The 21,365-nt window shown below is 40.1% G+C and overlaps 1 protein-coding gene across 1 annotated transcript in view; it reads left to right on the forward strand.

Moving 5' to 3' along the window:
• Window positions 1-21,365, forward strand: part of galr1b (galanin receptor 1b) — a 244,086-nt gene that overhangs the window by 47,252 nt on the left and 175,469 nt on the right. Inside the window, exons 1-3 of the mRNA XM_051378148.1 lie at window positions 9,754-10,782; window positions 11,815-11,880; window positions 17,803-18,704. Of these exons, the coding sequence (XP_051234108.1) occupies window positions 10,081-10,782; window positions 11,815-11,880; window positions 17,803-18,117 (1,083 nt within the window). The 5' untranslated portion in view covers window positions 9,754-10,080 and the 3' untranslated portion in view covers window positions 18,118-18,704. Of the gene's footprint in view, window positions 10,783-11,814; window positions 11,881-17,802; window positions 18,705-21,365 lie in introns of the transcript that reaches the window.

The raw sequence follows: 21,365 nt of genomic DNA on the forward strand, positions 1-21,365 counted from the left end.
CATGGTGGCAGATTGTACAACAAAAAGCCTTTCAGAACAAACATAAATGATATGTTCCATTTTCAAAGGTTTATTGGGAAACAGAAATAATTTTGCTCATAATAATCAGGTTCTTGAAGGAGGAGAAGGAATGGTAGAACCTGTAAACAATCAGTGTAGCTGTAGAAGTCAGTGAGTAATGTGGACGCACAAGAAAGTTTTAAAGCCCTTACTGCACATACACATACCAGTGAACAATTCTGCGAACTGGTGCTTGAAGATGAGGAACAAATGTCAGCCACAGAGAGAAAATCCTACTGGAATTATAAAAAACACCTTCTCAACCATATTGATGTCACTTAATACAATATATCAGACATAAGATACAGGAAGACTGCTTCTCCAGGCAAGTTGAACTCTGATCAACTGATTATCTTCCATACTGGAAAGACTAAAGCAAGAATGTATCTGAATGAGGAATCGACATACCTGTATTAGCTTCTCTGCACTGGCTCCCTGTAAAATTCAGAATAGAATTTAAAATCCTCCTCCTCACCTACAAAGCTCTTCATGGTCAGGCCCCTTCATATCTTAAAGAGCTCATAGTACCCTATTACCCCACTAGAACACTGTGTTCTCTGAATTCAATTCAATTCAATTAAATTTTATTTGTATAGAGCCAATTCATAACAGAAGTTATCTCAGGACACTTTTCAAATAGAGCAGGTCTAGACCGAACTCTTTAAAACATTAATTACAGAGACCCAACAGTACCACCATGAGCAAGCACTTGGCGACAAGGGCAAGCAAAAACTGCCTGTTAAAAGGCAGAAACCTAGGACAGATCCTTCGGCTCTAGGTGGGTGGTCGTCTGTCTCAACCAGTTGGGGTGAGAGACAGAGAGAGAGAGAGAGAGAGAGAGAGAGAGGCAGAGAGAGAGAGAGAGAGAGAGAGAGAGAGAGAGACAGACAGGTGCACAGCAACAACAGTATTGGCAATGGCAATCTAGCAGGACCATGGCAGGAGGCTCCACCAGGATCGATAAGAACCTGTGAGACGAGAAAGCACAAGAACTCCGGGGAAGAAGTGAAGTTAGTAACATGCATTAATGGAACATGAATGACTGCAGAAAGCGAGAGGAAGGGAGGAGCTCAGTGCACCATGGGAAATCCCCCGATAGCCTAGGCCTATAGCAGCATAACTAAGGGATGGTTCAGGACTCACCTGATCCAAAGAGGAATGTCTTAAGCCTACTCTTGAATGTGGTGAGGGTGTCTGCCTCCCGAACCACAACTGGAAGCTGGTTCCACAGGAGAGGAGCTTGATAACTGAAGGCACTGGCTCCTGTTCTACTTTTAGAGACTATAGGAACCACAAGTAGCCCAGCATTCAGAGAACATATGTCTATTAGACCCGATCCCAACTAGGCTGCTTAAAGAAGTTGTTCCCTTAATTGGCACTTCTTTACTGGATATGATTAATCTTTCTTTATTATCAGGATATGTACCACAGTCCTTTAAAGTAGCTGTAATTAAACCCCTTCTTAAAAAGTCCACTCTTGACCCAGGGATTTTAGCCAACTATAGACCGATTTCTAACCTCCCGTTCCTCTCTAAGATTCTGGAGAAAGTAGTCGCCAAAGAGTTGTGTGACTTTCTACATAACAATAGTTTATTTGAGGATTTTCAGTCAGGATTTAGAGTTCATCATAGCACAGAGACAGCTCTGGTTAAAGTTAATAATGACCTTCTGACTGCTTCTGACAATGGACTTGTCTCTGTACTTGTATTATTAGATCTTAGTGCTGCATTTGACACCATTGACCATGATATTCTTTTACAGAGACTTGAGCATCAAATTGGCATTAAAGGAACTGCCCTAACCTGGTTTAAGTCATACTTATCAGATCGTTCTCAGTTTGTACATGTTAACGATGAATCCTCCATAAATACTAAAGTTAGTCATGGAGTTCCACAAGGTTCTGTACTTGGATCAATACTATTTACTTTATATATGCTCCCTTTAGGCAACATTATTAGCAATCACTCCATTAACTTCCATTGCTATGCAGATGATACGCAGTTATATCTATCGATCAAGCCCGATGCAATTAATCAATTATCTAAATTACAAACATGTCTTAAGGACATAAAATCCTGGATGACCTGCAATTTTCTGATGTTAAACTCAGAAAAAAACGAAATTCTTGTTCTTGGCCCCAAAAACCTTAGAGACTCATTGTCTAAAGATATAGTCACTCTAGATGGCATTAACTTGGCCTCTAGCACCACTGTCAGGAATCTTGGAGTTATCTTTGATCAGGATTTGTCATTTAACTCCCACATAAAGCAGACCTCTAGGACTGCCTTCTTTCATTTACGTAATATTAGAAAAATTAGACACATACTATCACAGACAGATGCAGAAAAACTAATCCATGCATTTGTTACTTCAAGGCTGGATTACTGCAACTCTTTATTATCAGGTTGCCCCAATAAGTCCATTAAAACGCTCCAATTAATTCAGAACGCTGCAGCACGAGTACTGACAGGAACTAGAAAAAGAGATCACATCTCTCCTGTACTAGCTACTCTGCATTGGCTCCCTATAAAATGTAGAATTGAATTTAAAATCCTCCTCCTCACCTATAAAGCTCTTCATGGTCAGGCCCCTTCATATCTTAAAGAGCTCATAATACCCTATTACCCCTCTAGAACACTACGTTCTCTGAATGCTGGGCTACTTGTGGTTCCTATAGTCTCTAAAAGTAGAACAGGAGCCAGAGCCTTCAGTTACCAAGCTCCTCTCCTGTGGAACCAGCTTCCAGTTGTGGTTCTGGAGGCAGACACCCTCTCCACATTTAAGAGTAGGCTTAAGATGTTCCTCTTTGATAAAGCTTATAGTTTGGGCTGGCTCAGGTGAGTCCTGAACCATCCCTTAGTTATGCTGCTATAGGCCTAGACCATCGGGGGATTTCCCATGATGCACTGAGCTCCTCTCTTCCACTCTCTTTCTTTCTGCACTCATTCATGTCCCATTAATGCATGTTACTAACTTCACTTCTTACCCGGTGTTCTTGTGTTTTCTCGTCTCCAAGGTCTTACTCATGGTGGGAACTGTTGGGTCTCTGTAAATAATGTTATAATTGTTCGGTCTAGACCTGCTCTATTTGAAAAGTGTCCTGAGATAACTTTTGTAATGAATTGGTGCTATACAAATAAAATTGTATTGATTTGAATATAAACTCTGTATATAAACTACAAATATAACTTTATATAGTCTATAAATAAAACTACACATATAAGCTCCATATGTAAACTTTGTATGTAAACACTCTGTATATACTTTTGTTGTCACTTTTCTTGAGGATTTTGAAAATAAAATAAAGTCTGTCAGTGTTTCCAGCTGCTTGTTAACCCCTCATTAGTGTGTTAGTGATTACATTAGTTTCAGGAAGAGCACAAATGAATGAGTGAGAGAGGAAAGCGCCAACACTTCATCAGAAACAAGTAAAGTTAGTAAAAGTAAAAGTAAACGTCCACCGACACTTTTCTGTCTCGTTGAAAGTAAATTAAATTTCAGGACTCGTTAACAAACAGAACTTCACTTTAGAAACTGTGAATTTATCAATAGTTCAAGCTCTTCTTACTTTTGTTATTTCCCGTTGTATTTTGTATTCCTCCTCTTATGTCTTGTTTAAATTAATTTCCACTTTGTCCCACCCTGATTACTTTCACCTGTCTCTCCTCATCCTTCCCTACACCTGTGAATTTAGTGTCTGGACCTTACTTAAAGTTTATATGTATGAAATGTACATTGTGACACCATCACTCCACTATATCAGAGAGAATAGCTGATACATGAGGATGTTGTACCAGAGGATTTTAACCACCAGGGGGCAGTATATAACACAAAGACCTGTTGTAGTGCGTATTATTATTATTATTATTATATTAATATTAACAGTCTAATTTTATGTTAGATTAAAGGGAAAAAACACTGAAAGGACTATTACAAGTACCAGATGTGCATGTGTCATATAATTATATTATTTACTGTTGAACACTGAAGACAGACTTCCATCACAACAACCAACAAATGATCCGAATCAATCATTTATATTCACATCCTGTCTGTCTCTCTGCTCACCTGTCTGTCTGCAGTGTACCAGCCTGGTTCTTCATCCTGTCTCCTACTGTAGTATTGTACTGTAGTACTGTACTGTAGTATTGTAGTATTGTACTGTAGTATTGTACTGTAGTACTGCAGTATTGTACAGTAGTATTGTAATGTAGTATTTGTATTGTAGTACTGTAGTATTTGTACTGTAGTATTTGTATTGTATTACTGTAGCATTGAACTGTACTGTAGTATTTGTATTGTAGTACTGTAGTATTGAACTGTAGTATTGTACTGTAGTATTGTAGTATTGCACTGTAGTATTTGTATTGTAGTACTGTAGTATTGAACTGTAGTATTGTACTGTAGTATTGTACTATAGTATTGTACTGTAGTATTTGTATTGTAGTATTTGTATTGTAGTACTGTAGTATTTGTACTTTAGTATTGTACTGTAGTATTTGTACTGTAGTTTTGTACTGTAGTATTGTACTGTAGTATTTGTACTGTAGTATTGTACTGTAGTATTTGTATTGTATTACTGTAGTATTGAACTGTACTGTAGTATTTGTATTGTAGTACAGTAGTATTGAACTGTAGTATTGTACTGTAGTATTGTAGTATTGTACCGTAGTATTTGTATTGTAGTACTGTAGTATTGAACTGTAGTATTGGTACTGTAGTATTTGTACTGTAGTATTGTAGTATTGTACTATAGTATTGTACTGTAGTATTTGTATTGTAGTATTTGTATTGTAGTACTGTAGTATTTGTACTGTAGTATTGTACTGTAGTATTGTACTGTAGTATTTGTACTGTAGTATTGTACTGTAGTATTGTACTGTAGTATTTGTACTGTAGTATTGTAGTATTGTACTGTAGTATTGTACTGTAGTATTTGTATTGTAGTACTGTAGTATTGAACTGTAGTATTGGTACTGTAGTATTTGTACTGTAGTATTGTAGTATTGTACTATAGTATTGTACTGTAGTATTTGTATTGTAGTATTTGTATTGTAGTACTGTAGTATTTGTACTGTAGTATTGTACTGTAGTATTGTACTGTAGTATTTGTACTGTAGTATTATAGTATTGTACTGTAGTATTTGTATTGTACTGTAGTATTGTACTGTAGTACTGTACTGTAGTATTTGTACTGTATATAGAATGTTTTTCTGCTATCAATCTTCATCAGTTAACTTCAATCATTTCTTCATCGAAGCCATCAACCTGTCTATTAGACCCGATCCCAACTAAGCCGCTTAAGGAAGTCGTACCCTTAATTGGCAATTCTTTACTGGATATGATTAATCTTTCTTTATTGTCAGGATATGTACCACAGTCCTTTAAAATAGCTGTAATTAAACCCCTTCTTAAAAAGCCCACTCTTGACCCAGGGGTTTTAGGCAACTATAGACCGATTTCTAACCTCCCCTTCCTCTCTAAGATTCTGGAGACAGTAGTCACCAAAGAGTTGTGTGACTTTCTACATAACAATAGTTTATTTGAGGATTTTCAGTCAGGATTTAGAGTTCATCACAGCACAGAGACAGCTCTGGTTAAAGTTAATAATGACCTTTTGATTGCTTCTGACATTTGACTTTTCTCTGTACTTGTATTATTAGGTCTTAGTGCTGCATTTGACACCATTGACCATGATATTCTTTTACAGAGACTTGAGCATCAAATTGGCATTAAAGGAACTGCACTTAGCTGGTTTAAGTCATATTTATCAGATCGTTCGCAGTTTGTACATGTTAAAGATGTATCTTCAATAAATACTACAGTCATGGAGTTCCACAAGGTTCTGTACTTGGACCAATACTATTTAATTTATATATGCTCCCTTTAGGCAACATTATTAGGAATCACTCCATTAACTTTCATTGCTATGCAGATGATACACAGTTATATCTATCGATCAAGCCCGATTTAATTAATCAATTATCTAAATTACAAACAAGTCTTAAGGACATAAAATCCTGGATGAGCTGCAATTTTCTGATGGTAAACTCAGAAAAAAATGAAATTCTTGTACTTGGCCCCAAAAACCTTAGAGTCTCACTGTCTAAATATATAGCTACTCTAGATGGCATTACCTTGGCCTCTAGCACCACTGTCAGGAATCTTGGAGTTATCTTTGATCAGGACATGTCATTTAACTCCCACATAAAGCAGACCTCTAGGACTGCCTTCTTTCATTTACATAATATTACAAAAATTAGACACATCCTATCACAGACAGATGCAGAAAAACTAATCCATGCATTTGCTACTTCAAGGCTGGATTACTGCAACTCTTTATTATCAGGTTGCCCCAATAAGTCCATTAAAACGCTCCAATTAATTCAGAACGCTGCAGCACGAGTACTGACAGGAACTAGAAAAAGAGATCACATCTCTCCTGTACTAGCTTCTCTGCATTGGCTCCCTGTAAAATGTAGAATTGAATTTAAAATCCTCCTCCTCACCTATAAAGCTCTTCATGGTCAGGCCCCTTCATATCTTAAAGAGCTCATAGTACCCTATTACCCCTCTAGAACACTACGTTCTCTGAATGCTGGGCTACTTGTGGTTCCTATAGTCTCTAAAAGTAGAACAGGAGCCAGAGCCTTCAGTTACCAAGCTCCTCTCCTGTGGAACCAGCTTCCAGTTGTGGTTCTGGAGGCAGACACCCTCTCCACATTTAAGAGTAGGCTTAAGACGTTCCTCTTTGATAAAGCTTATAGTTAGGGCTGGATCAGGTGAGTCCTGAACCATCCCTTAGTTATGCTGCTATAGGCCTAGACTATCGGGGGATTTCCCATGGTGCACTGAGCTCCTCTCTTCCTCTCTCTCTCTTTCTGCACTCATTCATGTTCCATTAATGCATGTTACTAACTTTACTTCTTCCCCGGAGTTCTTGTGCTTTCTCGTCTCACAGGTTCTCATGGATCCTGGTGGAGCCTCCTGCCATGGTCCTGCTTGACTGCCATTGCTAATATCACTGATATTAGTGTTATTATTATTATTAATATTATTATTACGAGAGTTACTATTATTACTATTGTCACTGCTCATTGTCCCCCATCGTTGCTGTTGTCGTTGTCATCATCTTCTTCATGTTCATCATCATCAGTCACTTTTAGTGTAGTTGTTGCAACTGTCTGTCTCTCTCTCTCCCCCCCTCTCTCTCACCCCAGCTGGTCGAGGCAGACGACCACCCACCTAGAGCTGAAGGGTCTGTCCTAGGTTTCTGCCTCTTAACAGGCAGTTTTTCCTTTCCCCCGTCACCAAGGTCTTGCTCATGGTGGTACTGTTGGGTCTCTCTTAATGTTATAAGGAGTTTGGTCTAGACATGCTCTATTTGAAAAGTGTCCTGAGATAACTTCTGTTATGAATTGGCGCTATACAAATAAAATTGAATTGAATTGAATAGTATTGTACTGTAGTATCTGTACTGTAGTATAGTACTGTAGTATAGTACTGTAGTACTGTAGTATTTATACTGTAGTATTGTAGTATTGTACTGTAGTATCTGTACTGTAGTATTGTACTGTAGTATTTATACTGTAGTGTTGTGCTGTAGTACTGTAGTTTTTGTGTCACTGCATGATCGTCTCCTTATACTTGGTGACTTCAATATCCACGTCTGCTGTCCAGACAGACCTATGGTTAGCGAATTCTGTGGTGTAATAGATGCCCTTGGCCTTACACAACATAGAGATAATGCTACTCATAATCTGGGACATACACTTGATCTCATTTTATTTTATGGTTTTACTGTTGATAATATTGTGATTGAGGATGCCACTTTCTCTGATCATAAGCCTATTATATTTGACATTACCCTCTCCAGTCCCCTGCGAACTGCCAGAACTCAGGGCCGTTACACTCTCTTACTGCAGCTCAGTTTTCTGATAGCTTTCTGAGTAAAACTGTTGCATCTACCATTACAACAGCGGCATCATCCTCCTCTAGCCCAGATGAATTAGTTACCCTCTTCCACTCATCTTGCTCTTCCATACTTGACTCCGTAGCTCCTCTCACATACACCCGCCCCAAAATAAAATCTCAATATTGGTTAGATGAGGCCACACGCTCTGTCAGGCAGGCCTGTTGTAAAGCTAAAAGGAAATGGAAAAAGGATCATCTCACTGTCTCCTTTGAAATTTTTAAATCTGTATTAGCTTCCTTCCAGGCAGCAGCAAAAAAAGCTAGAACAAAGCATCTCTCTGATCTGATCAGTAAACACTCAAACAGACCCAAAATTTTATTTAGCACTATAAACCCTAACCCCCAAATTCCCCAGCCACTGATGTATCCACTGATACCTGTGAGAAACTTCTCAAGTTTTTTACCAACAAAATTGAAAACATTAGATTCTTCATTCTTTACCCCCACCTCATCTGTTACTCTGCCTGATTGCTCAGGTGTATCAGCTATTTTTAACCAATTTCAGCCCATCACTTTCACTGAATTGAGGGACTTAGTATCGCACATGAAACCTACTAGATCACCCCATGATGCTATTCCCTCCTCCATTATAAAGGATTTTTTTGATGCAGTTGGCCCCTCCATTCAGATCATTTTAAATTCATGCCTTGCATCTGGCACTGTCCCTACATGTTTTAAGCATGCGGTTGCTTAAAAAACACAACCTTGATGCCAACTGCCTAAAAAACTACCACCCCATCTCCAAGCTTCCTTTCCTTTTCTGACCACTCACAATCTACTAGAACCTTTTCAGTCAGGTTTCAGACCCCTTCATAGCACTGAAACAACCCTGCTTAAAGTAACTAATGATTTGCTTCTCACACTAGACTCAGGTGATAATGCCATCCTCATATTACTGGATCTTAGTGCCGCCTAAAGACAAATTATATGAAAACACAATAGTTATCAATCTACACATTTCACAACAAACCTAAATGTCCCTGACGTCCCACCTTCAAACACAACCTCATTTGGCCATCCATGAAAAAGCTACTTAACCTCCCATTTTCTATAGCAATACATACTTCCTACGGGCACTGCACTAGTTTTAAGAAAGCATAACATCTTTTTTCACCTCTATGTGGATGACTCACAGTTGTACTTGCCTCTAAAATCTAGGGACTCCATACAATCTCTTCTGGTCTGTCTTGAAGACATCAGAAATTGGATGGCTAACAACTTCCTTCAGCAAAATAGTGACAAGACATAATTTTTGGTCCTCCCAAGGCAAGCTGCACTGTAGTGCAAAACTTAGGTCACCTCACCCCATCTGTCAAACCCTATGCCAGAAACCTGGGTGTCATAGTATTGTACTGTAGTATTGTAGTATTTGTACTGTAGTGTTGTACTGTAGTATTGTACTGTAGTATTTATACTGTAGTATTGTAGTATTTGTACTGTAGTGTTGTACTGTAGTATTGTACTGTAGTATTTATACTGTAGTATTGTAGTATTTGTACTGTAGTGTTGTACTGTAGTATTGTACTGTAGTATTTATACTGTAGTATTGTAGTATTTGTACTGTAGTATTGTACTATAGTATTTATACTGTAGTATTGTAGTATTTGTACTGTAGTATTTATTCTGTAGTATTGTAGTATTTGTACTGTAGTATTGTACTGTAGTACTGTAGTATTGTACTGTAGTACCTGCAGTAACAATTAACCAGAATATCGTGGATTCGTCCACCAATGTACAAAAAAACTACTTTATGGCTGATTTTGGTGAAACCGGATTTTATAGTACATACTATAGAATATAGTCAGCTAACCGCTGCTGGGTTGTTGGACTGGGTTGGTGGGGGGTCCCCTCTAGATCCGCCCCTGATTATTCCTGACTATCATTAATGTGCTTTTATTGTGAAACCCGACGACAGGAAACAACATATTCCCGGGAACTTGCCATGTCTCCAGCAGTCTGTGGACTCCGCTGCTGGTCGTGTGTGATCCGGATCATGGAGCTGCTGTTTGTGCTCTAACAGTCCGGCTCCCCCCGCGGAGCTTCAATATGCTGCTGATGGGAAACGAGTCCTCCGGCTGGGCTGCGCTCCCAGAGTTCAACCGCTCCGAGGCGGAGGACGGCAGGTCCGGAGCCGGGCCGGAGGCGGTGGTTGTGCCGGTGGTGTTCGGGCTGATCTTCGTGGTGGGGGTGGTGGGGAACTCTCTGGTGATGGTGGTGATCGGGAGGGTGAGGTACCGCGGTGCAGGGGGCGGCGGTGGGAGAGGAGGAAGGACGCGCTCCGGCAGCCCGACCAACATCTTCATCCTGAACCTGAGCGTGGCGGACCTCCTCTTCCTCCTCTTCTGCGTCCCGTTCCACGCCACCATCTACTCTCTGCCGGAGTGGGTGTTCGGAGGCTTCCTATGTAAGTTCGGACACTTCTTCTCCAGCGCCAGCATGCTGGTCAGCATCTTCACACTGGTCGCCATGTCCGCGGACCGCTACATCGCAGTGGTGCGCTCCGGGAAGTCTCCGTGCGTCCGGAGCCGCCGGAATGCGCTGGCCGGGGTGTGCATCATCTGGATGCTGTCTTTGCTGTGCTCGGTGCCGGTGGCCCAGCACCAGGTTCTCACCAGCCACCCCAGCGCCCCCAACAGCACCTTCTGCTGGGAGCAGTGGTCCGGAGCGTCCAGACCGTTGTACAGGGTGACCTTCCTGCTGATCGGGTTCCTGCTGCCGCTGCTGCTCATCAGCTGCTGCTACACCAGGGTCAGTTCAAAAAAACAGCTCATTTAATGTTTGACTGGCTGTAAAACGCTCATTAATAACACAGCGCAGGGGCCAAAGGGCGCGCACAAAGTCCTGATGGTTGTAAAGACCGTGCGTAAAAAGCAGCGCAGCGCGCGCGGACAGCAGCCCGGACAACACCGGGGTGGACTTTCAAAATAAAAGACAGTTCAGATTAAACTTGAAAGGCCGTGTTACGTTGTATTAGATAATAATCAATCATACCATTTTTACAGATATGATTCATGATTAGTGTGAATGATCATTTTTGTTGAACAATTTTCTTTTTCCACTTTTTAAACATCTGATGAAGACAAACAGTCCATTTATAAATGTTTAGTTGTTTCTCTCCTATGGAGGACCAAAGTTGACTCTTCATTAATAAATTAGTGCTCAGTAATTACAGGTTACAACTGTTACTGTTGTTAAGTGTGATGATAAAAAGTGTGGACACCGGGGTTCCCTGGGAACATCTGCCACATGAAATGAGACTGATGCTTCATTTTCCTTCCCATGTTGATTTTTACTGTGGTTGTCATGGAAACTACATTACAGCAGAATTAATAGGCCATATGTTATAAGTAGCCTAATAGTCGGTACTGGTAATAAACTTAAACCAGTAAATGTGTCTTATCGTTCTCTTCCTCTCACCTTCTGACAGAAATGTTGAGGTAAGCTTGAATGTTGGCACTAATGAAGGCTTTCAGTGTGTCGCTGCTAGCTCCGAGGTTCTGGCCACTCTGAAAGCGGTAACCGGCAGTGGAGGGCGAGGAGGAGCTTGTTTTGCTAACCTCAGCACAAGTTGCTAATGGCATCTGGGCCAGACTCGCACTTTGGTTCTACATTACGTGCTTCAGTCTAAATAGAGTGCAGTCTGTCTGACCCCTGTGACCTCTGTGACCCCTGTGACCCCTGTGACCTCTGGGACCCCTGTGTCGCTTTTTGTCACAAATACACAACCGCCACAGTCTGACTGTTACTGTTCTTATTCACACTGTTTGTTTTTCCTTCCAGGTTTTATTTCATCTTCATAAAAAAATGAAGAACATGTCCAAGAAGTCTGAGCGCTCCAAAAGAAAGGTACAGTCCTCCTCTTCCTCCTCTTCCTCCTCGTCATCCACAGGGTCCTAAAGTTCAGATGTTAGATGAATAGTAAGAATCACACTTTTGTGTCAGTTCAGATGTCTTAGGGGTTTCAGAGTGGAAGCAGCAGCTGTAGATCTGTAAATTGAAGAAATTATAGTCTTTGTTATATATTAAACATATCTACATTATAAACATATAAACATCTTTCCTTGAAATAAACTTCATACAGAATGAGGGCTGTACATTTCTCCTCCATTAAAAACATGTTCGGAAGCAGATGATGATACTGATGATGAAGGTGTAGACCGGCAGTGGGCTTTAGTATCCTGCTGATTAATCAGACTGATAGAGTTATTGATTAAACAGCTGCAGCTGACAGGAAACATCCCCACCCTTCACAGCCAGTCAGCTGGCAGCTGTCAGCACTGACGATGAAGAACATCAGTCATGATGATGATGATGATGATGATGATGATGATTAAAACTTTTATTGCTGTTTTGAATCAGTTTCCTGAGAGGGTGACAGCAAGTCTGTTTCCTGTATCATCTTCTTCTGTTGTTGAAATGTCACTGCTCCATCTTCTGTGCTCTGAATCATAGTTTGGTGCCAAATGAAATAATAATAATAATAATCAATAACATCATTATTATTACCATATCTGTTGATTTATTCAGTTTGTTGTATTGTATTTTTTTAACCTTTTTAAAAATACAGATAGATAGAAATACACATAGTAATTCAATTCGATTCAGTTTTATTTCTATAGCGCTGATTCATAACAAAGTTTATCTCAGGACACTTTTCAAATAGAGCAGGTCTAGACCGAACTCCTTAAAACATTTACAGAGACCCAACAGTACCACCATGAACAAGACCCTGGCGACAGTGGCAAGGAAAAACTTCCTTTTAAGAGGCAGAAACCACGGACAGACCCCGGCTCTAGGTGGGTGGTCGTCTGCCTCGACCAGTTGACCAACAATAATATCAGTAATATTAGCAGTGGGAGTCAAGCAGGACCATGGCAGGAGGCTCCACCAGGATCCATGAAAACCTGCGAGACGAGAAAACACAAGAACTCCGGGGAAGAAGAGAAGTTAGTAACATGCATTATTGGGACATGAATGTGTGCAGAAAGAGAGAGATAGGAAGAGAGGAGCTCAGTGCACCATGGGAAATCCCCTGATAGTCTAGGCCTATAGCAGCATAACTAAGGGATGGTTCAGGACTCCCCTGATCCAGCCCTAACTATAAGCTTTATCAAAGAGGAACGTCTTAAACCTACTCTTAAATGTGGAGAGGGTGTCTGCCTCCAGAACCACAACTGGACCCTTCATATCTTAAAGAGCTCATAGTACCCTATTACCCCACTAGAACACTACGTTCTCTGAATGCTGGGCTACTTGTGGTTCCTATAGTCTCTAAAAGTAGAACAGGAGCCAGAGCCTTCAGTTCCCAAGCTCCTCTCCTGTGGAACCAGCTTCCAGTTGTGGTTCGGGAGGCAGACACCCTCACCACATTCAAGAGTAGGCTTAAGACATTCCTCTTTGATAAAGCTTATAGTTAGGGCTGGATCAGGTGAGTCCTGAACCATCCCTTAGTTATGCTGCTATAGACCTAGACTATCGGGGGATTTCCCATGGTGCACTGAGCTCCTCTCTTCCTCTCTCTTTCTGCACTCATTCATGTTCCATTAATGCATGTTACTAACTTCACTTCTTCCCGGAGTTCTTGTGCTTTCTCGTCTCGCAGGTTCTTATCGATCCTGGTGGAGCCTCCTGCCATGGTCCTGCTAGATTGCCATTGCCAATACTGTTGTTACTGTGCACCTGTCTGTCTGTCTGTCTGTCTGTCTCTCTCTCTCTCTCTCTCTCTCTCCCTGTCTCTCTCTTTCTCTCACCCCAACTGGTCGAGACAGACGACCACCCACCTAGAGCCAAAGGATCTGTCCTAGGTTTCTGCCTTTTAACAGGCAGTTTTTCCTTGCCCTTGTCGCCAAGTGCTTGCTCATGGTGGTACTGTTGGGTCTCAGTAAATAATGTTATAAAGAGTTCGGTCTAGACCTGCTCTATTTGATAAGTGTCCTGAGATAACATCTGTTATGAATTGGCGCTATACAAATAAAATTGAATTGAATTGAATTGAAGTAGCCCTTCATTCAGAGAACGCAGTGTTCTAGAGGGGTAATAGGGTGCTATGAGCTCTTTAAGATATGAAGGGGCCTGACCATGAAGAGCTTTGTAGATGAGGAGGAAGATTTAAAAAAATGCCAGTGCAGAGAAGCTAGTACAGGAGAGATGTGATCTCTTTTCCTAGTTTCTGTCAGTACTCGTGCTGCAGCGTTCTGAATTAATCACCAAATGCCCTCAACAGGTATCACTGTCTCTCCAAGTTCAGGAACTTTAACTAATGTAAAATCAGATATATATTTAGACACTTTTGGGCACCCGGATAGTGTCCACTGGGCATTTTCAATAAAAACAACATGATCACATCCACTGGCAGCCAAACAGGCTAGCAGATTAGTTTGCCAGGTGTGAACGGCCAGGTGAGGTCCAGATTAAAGAGAGACAGGAAGAGCTGGAGAAGCCACCGGGGTTGACAGCAGACAGTGTGCAGACGTCCTCAGCAGCAGATCACAGATCAGTTAGCAGCAGACAGTTTACAGCATAGTATCTGCTGCTGCTCGGGTCAGTGGAGAAGGAACAAAGACTGCTGGGTAAATATTTAGACAGTAGGACTAAGAATAGAGGAGATTCCCTTAGACTGTGAAACAAAGACATTAAAGTTCATTCAGAGCACAAACACACACTTTCATATTTATAACATTGATGTTTGTTCCATTCATATTCTGCTGATAACCAGTAAACAGTAAATCACTTGGAAGGGTTTATGGTTGTTCTTTATTAAACCTTCAAATCACATAAAACAAATGAAGTCCAAAGTCAACATTAACCCTTGAGTTCAATCAAAAAGCTGTTTCATTACGCTGACATCAGGAAGTACCACTTTATAACAGCATTCAGTGTTTTTACAACCGTCATCTGTTGCTGCCTTTTATCTGACACTCTTAAACCTACAGTCTGTGATTTCTGCCACTAGGGGGTTTCTCACATGCAAACAGTAAGAAAATGTAAAGTGTGATGAGGTGGTGAAGCAGTGTGGGATCATGGGAGTTGTTGTCTTCACCACCATTACCGTCATTGCAGTCAGCTTCTCCCGGTTAGGATTCCTTCAGCGTTCATGGTTCAGGAGGTTTCTACCAGGAGCCCAATTATCCACAGAGGTCTCCTCCTCTCCAGAACAAACAGACCCGCTGATTAGAACCACTAAACACACTGAATAAAGCAGTTCCACCTTAACAATCACTGCTTCTCCCACTCTGTTGGACAGACAAAGGACGTCCCGGAGGGGCTGCAAGCCGAGCTAATGCTGACGTTAGCTCAGCTTGTTCCTCTGATAAGTTAAGATCCAATTCAATTCAATTCAATTTTATTTGTATAGCGCCAATTCATAACAGAAGTTATCTCAGGACACTTTTCAAATAGAGCAGGTCTAGACCGAACTCTTTATAACATTATTTACAGAGACCCAACAGTACCACCATAACTTAAGATCCAGACGTCCGATGACTAAAATCCCTCATCCGGTTCAAATCTAGAGTTAAAAAGCACCAAGATCTAAACAGTGGATGGTAAACAGTCATTGTATGACAGCTTCTGATTATTGATTGAATCAACTACATATAGAACATCGAAGTCATTCTCTGTGATTTTAATCTTTGATATTTTCTACATATACAATTTATAAATGAAGTGAACCTGACAAACCAAACATGAATAACCTATAATGACTCTGAGGTCTTTTTAACGGGTTTTCCTCCATTATGAGTCAATTAAAAGTAAAATCACTGTGGAGAGCCAACTAATATCTGTGATCTAACAGCTGTAGTTGGTCGTCAGTGGACTGCTTTTGCAAAATTTTTTCTTTAAGCATTTTGGGTGTCCTTTGATTTCCTGCTGTAGCTTTTGGTCACTGATATGGTAATAATAATGCTCCCAAATGGTGTGAAATTGCATATTTTTTTATTGAAAACACAGAGTGTTCTTAGAGGATAACCATCAACCCCCCACTACGTACATTCAATTCAATTCAATTCAATTTTATTTGTATAGCGCCAATTCATAACAGAAGTTATATCAGGACACTTTCCAAATACAGCAGGTGTAGACTGAACTCCTTATAACATTATTTACAGAGACCAACAGTACCACCATGAGCAAGCACTTGGCGACAAGGGCAAGGAAAAACTGCCTGTTAAAAGGCAGAAACCTAGGACAGATCCTTTGGCTCTAGGTGGGTGGTTGTCTGTCTCGACCAGTTGGGGTGAAAGAGAGAGAGAGAGAGAGAGAGAGAGAGAGAGAGAGAGAGAGACAGACAGACAGACAGGTGCACAGCAACAACAGTAGCAACAACTATACTAACAGTAGTGACTGATGATGATGAACATGACAACAGCAACGATGGGGGACAATGAGCAGTGACAACAGCAACAACAGTAGAGAGCCTGTGCAGAGAAGCTAGTACAGGAGAGATGTGATCTCTTTTTCTAGTTCCTGTCATTGCTCGTGCTGCAGCGTTCTGAATTAATTGGAGCGTTTTAATGGACTTACTGGGGCAACCTGATAATAAAGAGTTGCAGTAATCCAGCCTCGACGTAACAAATGCATAGATTAGTTTTTCTGCATCTGTCTGTGATAGGATGTGTCTAATTTTTGTAATATTACGTAAATGAAAGAAGGCAGTCCTAGAGGTTTGCTTTATGTGGGAGTTTAATGACAAATCCTGATCAAAGATAACTCCAAGATTCCTGACAGTGGTGCTAGAGGCCAAGTTAATGCCATCTAGAGTAACTATATCTTTAGACAGTGAGTCTCTACGGTTTTTGGGGCCAAGAACAAGAATTTCGTTTTTTTCTGAGTTTAACATCAGAAAATTGCAGCTCATCCAGGATTTTATGTCCTTAAGACATGTTTGTAATTTAGATAATTGATTAATTTCATCGGGCTTGATCGGTAGATATAACTGCGTATCATCTGCATAACAGTGAAAGTTAATGGAGTGATTCCAAATAATGTTGCCTTAAGGGAGCATATATAAAGTAAATAGTATTGGTCCTCGACAAACAATCTCCTCTGACCCGTGTGAATACGTGAAACAGGACGGTTGTTCAGGATGACTCTGGATGTTAAAATCTGAACTTGCAGACCAGAGCGACCGGTTCCACTGAAGGTTTCATCTTTCAGGCTTTTGAGTGCTGTCCCTCAGGAACATTTTATTTTTAGTGTTCTCTGTTTGTAGATGATAAGTGGACAGACTCTGGTTCACCTTCCATCCCCCTTTCTCTGAGTCATCTCTCATCATCCATCAGCTCACAGATCCACCGACACTTCAACCTGCATCTGTCCATCTGTCTGTCTGTCTCATGGCTTAATTCAAACCTCATTTTACAAAGAGAGGAAACATGGGGACATTTTACAGACATGAGACATTTTATAAAAAAAGAATCTTATTGAAAAGTCAAAACTTTTTAAAGACTTCAGACTTTTTTTTTTCTGTGATGAACTCTAAATCCCGACTGAAAATCCTCAAATAAGTTTTTGCTCTGTAGAAAGTCACACAACTGTTTGGCGAATATACTATACTATACATATCCTATATATATGTATACTATACATATGCTATATATGTATACTATACATATTCTATATCTATACTATACATTATTATGTTGCGTTTTTTTGGAGTATCTGGGCAGTGATAATCTACTTCTATTGACCTAAAACAGCAGTCTGGTACTCACAAATTACAAAACTACCTGTATTCAGACTGATGTTTCCTTTCTTGTTGTCTCGCAGACGGCTCAGACGGTTCTACTGGTCGTCACCGCCTTCACCATCTGCTGGATGCCTCACCACATCATTGCCATGTGGGTGGAGTTTGGCACCTTTCCCCTGAACAACGCCTCATTCGCCTTTCGCATTGTCTCCCACGTCTTCTCTTACGGGAACTCCTGCATCAACCCAGTCCTCTACGCCTTTCTGTCTGAGAACTTCCGCAAGGCCTGCCGCCAGGTCTTCACGTGCCACTTCTTGTACCCACCGCCCCCCGGCAAGGTGGTCCGTTTCCGCATGGAGAACTTCTCCTCCACACACTCCACCACCAACATATGAAGGACAGGAGGGGTTTGACAGAGAGATTTCTTCCAATGGAAATGAGGGGCAGGAGCAGATTCTAGTGGAAATGTAGATCATATGACAAGAGGACATCATGTGATTGGATGCTGACTCTACCTGTGGACCGCCTGCACTCATCTGATTGTGGACGAACAGAAAAAAACAGATTTATGTTTCAGAAAAGTTTGCCCCTTTTTCAGATAGTCTGATATTTTTAAAAATAGTTTATTAGAATTTTGAAAAACGTGTTCCACATAAATACGTTTTATTTTATTTTCATTAATGGTCAATGATGCTAAGTAGCTGCAGTATAATTATAGTTGAATTCAGTTTATATTGTTTTTTCTACAGTCTTAATCCTACTCTTGCATGTGGTGAGGGTGTCTGCCTCCCGAACCACAACTGGAAGCTGGTTCCACAGGAGAGGAGCTTGGTAACTGAAGGCTCTGGCTCCTGTTCTACTTTTAGAGACTATAGGAACCACAAGTAGCCCAGCATTCAGAGAACGTAGTGTTCTAGTGGGGTAATAGGGTACTATGAGCTCTTCAAAATATGAAGGGGCCTGACCATGAAGAGCTTTATAGGTGAGGAGCAGAATTTTAAATTCTATTCTAAATTTTACAGGGAGCCAGTGCAGAAAAGCTAGTACAGGAGAGATGTGATCTTTTTTCCTAGTTCCTGTCAGTACTCGTGCTGCAGAGTTTTGAATTAATTGGAGCATTTTAATGGACTTATTGTGGCAACCTGATAATAAACAGTTGCAGTAATCCAGCCTAGAAGTAACAAATGCATGGATTAGTTTTTCTGCATCTGTCTGTGATAGGATGTGTCTAATTTTTGTAATATTACGTAAATGAAAGAAGGCAGTCCTAGAGGTCTGCTTTATGTGGGAATTAAATGACAAATCCTGATCAAAGATAACTGCAAGATTCCTGACAGTGGTGCTAGAGGCCAAGGTAATGCCATCTAGAGTAACTATATCTTTAGACAGTGAGTCTCTAAGATTTTTGGGGCCAAGTACAAGAATTTATTTTTTTTCTGAGTTTAACATCAGAAAATTGCAGCTCATCCAGGATTTTATGTCCTGAAGACATGTTTGTAATTTAGTCATTGATTAATTTCATCGGGCTTGATCAATAGATATAACTGCGTATCATCTGCATAACAGTGAAAGTTAATGGAGTGATTCCTAATAATGTTGCCTAAAGGGAGCATATATAAAGTAAATAGTATTGGTCCAAGTACAGAAACTTGTGGAACTCCATGACTAACTGTAGTATTTATTGAAGATTCATCATTAACATGTACAAACTGCGAACAATCTGATAAATATGACTTTAACCAGCTTAGTGCGGTTCCTTTAATGCCAATTTGATGCTCAAGTCTCTGTAAAAGAATATTATGGTCAATGGTGTCAAATGCAGCACTAAGATCTAATAATACAAGTACAGAGACAAGTCCATTGTCGGAAGCAATCAGAAGGTCATTATTAACTTTAAGCAGAGCTGTCTCTGTGCTGTGATGAACTCTAAATCCTGACTGAAAATCCTCAATTAAACTATTGTTATGTAAAAAGTCACACAACTCTTTCTCCAGAATCTTAGAGAGGAAGAAATCCGTCTATAATTGGCTAAAACCCCTGGGTCAAGAGTGGGCTTTTTAAGAAGGGGTTTAATCACAGCTACTTTAAAGGACTATGGTACATATCCTGATAATAAAGAAAGATTAATCATATCCAGTAAAGAAGTGCCAATTAAGGGTACGACTTCTTTAAGCAGCCTAGTTGGGATTGGGTCTAACAGACAGGTTGATGGCTTCGATGTAGAAATTACTGAAGTTAACTGATGAAGATCGATAGCAGAAAAACAGTCTAAATATATATCTGAGTTTACATTACTTAAAGTTCCTGAACTTGGAGAGCTACTGATAACTGTTGATGGCAGTTGGTGATTAATTTTCTCTCTAATAGTAATAATTTTATTATAAAAGAAGCTCATGAAGTCATTGCCACCTAAGTTTATGGGAATATGTGGCTCAATAGAGCTGTGGCTCTCTGTCAGCCTGGCTACAGTGCTGAAGAGGAACCTAGGGTTGTTCTTATTTTCTACTATTAGTGCTGAATAATAATTATAATAATAATTTCTATATGTTTTAAGATTATCTTGCCAAATTGAGCGATATTCTCATCATTTGGAAGAGCGCCATTTCCTTTTAGATTTCCTAGCTATTTGCTTTAACTGGCGGGTTTGGTGGTTATACCAAGGTGCTAATCACCTATGTTTTAATAATTTCCTTTTTATAGAGCAATAGAATCTAATGTTCTTCATAGTGAGCCTGCAGCACTATTAAAAAGATTATCAATTTCAGAGGGACTAAAGTTATTATAGGACTCTGTTAAATTCAGACATGGCATTGAATTGAACACTGATGGAATCTCCTCCTTAAATTTAGCTACAGCACTGTCAGATAGACATCTGCTGTAGGACGTTTTGCCTAATGGTTTATAATCTAATAATATGAATTCAAAAGTTATTAAATAATGGTCAGATAGGAAAGGATTATGTGGGAAGACTATTAAATGTTCAATATCAATGCTATATGATAGAACAAGGTCATGAGTGTGATTAAAACAATGAATTGGTTTATTTACACAATAATTACTTCATCTGATTTAAGGACTAAACTTGATAGAAACTCTGAGAATTCAGATATAAAATCAGAGTACGGTCCAGGAGCGCGGTACACTATAACAAGTAGAACTGGCTGCAGTGTTTTCCAGGATGGGTGAGAAAGACTAAGAACAAGGTTTTCAAATTAATTATAATTTAGTTTAGGTTTAGGGTCCATTAAAACGCTCGAATCATATATGGCTGCTACTCCACTTCCTTGGCCAGTGCCTCGAGAAATGTGAGTATTAATATGACTGGGGGGGGGTGGATTCATTTAGGCCAACATACTCCTCATGGGACAACCAGGTCTCAGTAAGACAAAGTAAATCAATATCATAATCTGATATTAATTCATTCACTGGAACAGCTTTAGAGGACAGAGACCTGATATTTAACAGTCCATATTTCATTCTCCTATTTTGTGCTACTGAGGAGTTAGTTTTAATTTTTATTAGGTTTTTATGTTGAACTCCTCTTGTTTTTATTTCTTTAAATGATTTAGGTGGTTGGGGGACAGACACAGTCTCTATGGGGTTTGGGGTGGGTGACTGTTCTAAAGAAAGCGCAAAGAAGTGT

Source organism: Dicentrarchus labrax, unplaced genomic scaffold (assembly GCF_905237075.1).
Source record: "Dicentrarchus labrax unplaced genomic scaffold, dlabrax2021, whole genome shotgun sequence".
Lineage (NCBI taxonomy): Eukaryota > Metazoa > Chordata > Actinopteri > Moronidae > Dicentrarchus > Dicentrarchus labrax.